This window comes from Dipteris shenzhenensis, chromosome 10, assembly GCF_047967505.1.
Source record: "Dipteris shenzhenensis isolate YYH24624 ecotype China chromosome 10, Dip_SZ_1.0, whole genome shotgun sequence".
NCBI lineage: Eukaryota > Viridiplantae > Streptophyta > Polypodiopsida > Gleicheniales > Dipteridaceae > Dipteris > Dipteris shenzhenensis.
The window spans coordinates 22,211,674-22,215,858 of NC_141605.1; the positions used below are offsets into that span (position 1 = coordinate 22,211,674).

Consider the following 4,185-nt stretch of genomic DNA (forward strand, 5'->3'; position numbering starts at 1 on the left):
AAAATGACCAAGTCAAAAAGGGTAAAAATGAAGTCTTTGATGCACAAGTTACAAAGTGCAAAACACTTATAGATCATGTATTAGGTATTACATACATTGCATCAAGTGAGTGTAAAACTCCCCTAGGTATATTCCAAGATGATTATAAGTGAAGAGCTGAAATTGCCAACTTGGTTTTTGGTAATACCTTATCAAGACATCGTGAGATGGGAAATACTACACTATATCTTACGCTTTGCAAAAAGACAGCTAATACCTACTTTGACAAAATAAAAGTATTATGCAATCCATAGGGGTCAACTTAGAAAAGGAGTCCTTTAACAAAATACTTTGTAATTGAAAGATGTAATTAACAATATGAAGAAAGAATTCTCCACTCACATTTGGTTACAAAGATTTGAAAACTGAAGAACATCACCACATTACAAACACCTATTCTTCATTAAGGCAATGTGCCTGTGTGTGTAATTTCACAAAAAAAAGCGTGTGTGTGATTGTGTGTCTTTGTGTGGTGTTTGTTAGAAGAAGGAAAGGGGAGAGACACATAATGAAAAAGGAAGGGGCGGGATCCATAAGAGCAAGTCTTCGCATGAAGTTGTAGGTGGATTGGGTGGGATGAATGTTTTCCCACCTATTTGCTTTGGTGCTGCAAAATGAAGTTTGCCTGACATTGCTAGCAAAGAGTACGTGCAGTAGTCCGTTGCAATTGCTTGGAGAACGCTTGGTTCATGGGCTGCCTAGCTTCATGCTTAACATTGCTCGAATTCTCAATGTTAGTGGAATGTCTAGAAGCTCTTGAGTCAAGGCCCGATTTTGTGTAAGAGAGGGTGGGAATAATTTTGTGTTTTGTTTTGAGAGCCGAGTTTTTGTGTAGGCACTGACATCCACCGAATGTAGAACTCTTTGTCCCACCTTATGTTTTAGATGCCGCCTCAAGTGCGGATTGTCATTGTTATTATGCAAGGAGCAAGGGTACTTGACGGACCTAGGGATGTGGGATTTATCTCTAGCCTCGAGGAATGAAACTAAAACTCCATTAATTGGGGGTTGCATGAATCATAAGAGTTGTCATACTGACATTAGGCATCCCCTAAGCAAATATAGGCTAGGTTCAGACGTACATGCGCCCACTCCACAAGGAGCCCTTGTCCAACCGGAAAGGGTGTAAGGGTCTCATGTCCGCCAGCCACTACGTTGAGATGTTTTGCCTAGGGTAAAATCCAATGGTGTGGTGTATTGAGAAATGACTGTAAAAATTGTGATTGCTTGCTCAGCTCCATTTGTGTCAAACGATGAAGAAACCAAGTGGTGGGCGGGGCTGCCTAGCAAGACCAGAATCCCTAAACATGTTGCAATGAGAGCTCTCTCTTTAGCTCCGTGTCGCCGTCGTCGAACCATTCGAGCACCATTTCCACCCTGCATCGTATGAACGGGGGTTCTCAGCCTTCTTCTTCCTGTGTCGTGGATGAGATTTTAGTTCCGAAGCAGATAATGGCACATAAGGAAAGGAAAGTCAGGGGTAAAGTTTCCCGTTACTATGTGGTGAGATTTTGGGAATTATTCACCATTGCATGTGAAGTGGTTGGTGGAGGGTGATTTGGCAGAGATCTACCACACTTGTTACTCAGAAGCTTTTCAGGGCAAGCGAACGTTGGTTGAGGCACCTACAGAGCATATGTTTGGAGGATTGGCGGCGGTGTGAACCAAGGCATAGAGGCCATCCATTTTTGTGAAGAGGCATAGAGTCCATGATCCATAGGTTTGATAAGAGAAGCACTCTGAAGAAAAAGGAGGGGGGGATGACATGGCGGAGTGGGAGCCAATGGGGAAGCCAATTGGGATACAGGATAAGGGGGGGGATAGGTCCACGTCATCATCTTCCCCAAATCCAAGAAGAATAGAAAGAAAGCGTCAATCTCCATAGCCAGAAATCTTCGACCAAGCTTTTCCGTCGCCATAGCCACAGAGCTCCATTTCGCCATAGCCATGGCTGCCCCTTCCCTTTCCTTTGCAGCCAACCTCGCTTCCTCTTCCTCCCTCTCTTCTTCTTCCCTCCGCTCCTCCCCCAACTCTTCCCCCCTCCTCCCTTGCCGTTGCGCAATCCCTCAACAGCAGCAGCCCCAGCCCCAGCAGCAGCAGCTCGATTCCCTTCCCCGTCGCTCCGCCCTCTCCCTCCTCGCTGCCGTCGTTGCTGCTTCCTCCCGCGTCTCCCCTGCCGAGGCCGCTTACGGTGAAGCTGGTACGTTTTCTCGTCTTCCTCTGCTTTCCTATGTTTTCCGAGTGTTTGCCCTTGATGTTGTTAGCATTTTGCTCCTTTTTTTATCGAAGCTGCGCTTTAGAATCCATGATTCAATGGTTTCGCCTTTGCTCCGGCTTCCCCTTCCTCTTCAACTTAGTCTCTGGGTCCCTTTTGCTCCCGTTTGCTGCGTGTCTCCCCCGTCTTCCTCTGACATCGCAGACGCTGTGTGCGCTTAAGCTTGATGCTCTGATAACTGGCAGCCTTAATCTCTTCTTCCGTTTTCCGTTGGTCGATTCGTTTGTAAGTCTCTCTAATGTAATGCGAAGGCTCGGGCAAGGAAAGGCGACTGAAACAGTGCAATTCTGTCGAAAGCTTGATGAAGAAGATAACACAGCATGGAAAAGTAAATTTGATTGAGGCACGGTATCTGGCATTCGGTACCCTCGGAGTCTGTGTTTCTCACGGAACATTTCTAATGCAGCTAACATCTTCGCCGCTCCCAAGTTGGACACTGGTTTTGTTCCCGTTTCCGGTGACGGATTCAAGGTCAACATCCCATCCAAGTGGAATCCCAGTAAGGAGGTAGAGTTTCCTGGAACTGTGTTAAGATACGAGGACAATTTCGATACCAACAGTAACGTCGCAGTGATTGTCGTTCCGGCATCCAAAGCCTCTATCAAGGAGTATGGAAGCCCTGAGCAGTTCCTGGAATCCGTGAGTTCCAAAGCTCTTTTTGTTAAAGTCAGAAGTAGTCCATTTGAGCCAGTAAGTTTTGCACACGAGAATCCTCGATTTACATGTGATCTTTTCTGTTTCAGGTTTCTTATTTGCTAGGAAGGCAGGCATACTCTGGAAAGACACAATCAGAGGTGAGTGTAAACTGAGTCTAACTGGTGGCGTTCTCGTATGTAAGCTTTTATTTCTAACATGATGGAATACAGGGAGGTTTTGATCCCAATGCCGTAGCAACGGCTGCAATTTTGGAGTCGTCAACTCCTACGATCAACGGAAAGGATTACTACAACGTTTCTGTTCTCACCCGGACAGCTGATGGCAATGAAGGTGGGAAGCACCAGCTGATCGTAGGAACCGTGTCTGGAGGGAAGCTCTATTTGCTCAAGGCACAAGCAGGTGATAAAAGATGGTTTAAGGGTGCAAAGAAGTTTGTGGAGGGAGCTGCCAGTTCTTTCAATGTTGCATGAGTGGACGGCTTAAGGCCGACACTACTTCAAATGCAATTTCTCTTCCTGTGCCATAGTTTTATGCTGGCCACTTCAATGTAGATTGCTATAACACTTTTCTTTGCCGAAGAATTTGTGTATTCGTTTGAGATCTTAATATGTGTAGTGGAAGAGAAACAAGATATCATTGTTTGCTACACTTTAGGCAGCAGGCGGTAGAGTGTTTGTAAATGTTTGTATCTTGCAGGGTAGAACTTAAGATTTTCCCGAGATATCAAGCCTGCACACCATCTCTCTTAAGCATCTTCTAATAATAGGGTTCTTACCCATTTCAATGACTAAAGAGATTGTTGTCAGCCTTTCTAATTTGCTTTGAAAATTGTGGAATTCTTTTACTGTCAAAACCGTGGAACCAAAGAAAATTTTTGGAAGGTCTCGAAGAGAAGGTTTTATTTGCTCCCATCAGGCTGCATTAATAAGCTTTGAAACTAGTTTTGCTCATTCTATAGAGCCTTGAGGTTTTGAAACTCGATGATCTCAATATAGTAGGTGTGATAACAATCCACGCACTAATGTTAGAGGCTCTCCAAGACACCACTGCAATGCTGTAGTGTCTTGGAATGCCTCTCACATCATTATTGTGTGAAGTGTTACCGCATGAATGTTTCTCACATAATTAGTGTGTGAATTATCATCTTTCGCATTACCTTCCCTTTCATGTATTTTCATATAGTTTTTGTTCATTCACGTTTGCTCTGCAGCTTG

General features: G+C 44.6%; 1 protein-coding gene across 1 annotated transcript; it reads left to right on the forward strand.

The window, feature by feature from the left end:
* The first annotated feature begins 1,889 nt into the window (after positions 1–1,889).
* On the forward strand, positions 1,890–3,692 carry LOC147897555 (oxygen-evolving enhancer protein 2, chloroplastic-like). Its single transcript, XM_087380476.1, has 4 exons — positions 1,890–2,239; positions 2,721–2,953; positions 3,058–3,108; positions 3,181–3,692. Exons 1-4 carry the CDS (start codon positions 1,987–1,989, stop codon positions 3,439–3,441), a joined length of 798 nt encoding a protein of 265 aa, XP_087236602.1. The 5' UTR covers positions 1,890–1,986; the 3' UTR covers positions 3,442–3,692.
* Positions 3,693–4,185: the final 493 nt, after the last annotated feature.

What these genes read in the sequence shown, in the direction of transcription:
- LOC147897555 (XM_087380476.1), top strand. Translation starts at nt 1,987, where the DNA reads ATGGCTGCCCCTTCCCTTTCCTTTGCAGCCAACCTCGCTTCCTCTTCC. An exon ending in CTGAGCAGTTCCTGGAATCC is followed by an intron (nt 2,954 to 3,057) that starts GTGAGTTCCAAA and finishes TTTCTGTTTCAG; the next exon opens with GTTTCTTATTTGCTAGGAAG. An exon ending in CTGGAAAGACACAATCAGAG is followed by an intron (nt 3,109 to 3,180) that starts GTGAGTGTAAAC and finishes GATGGAATACAG; the next exon opens with GGAGGTTTTGATCCCAATGC.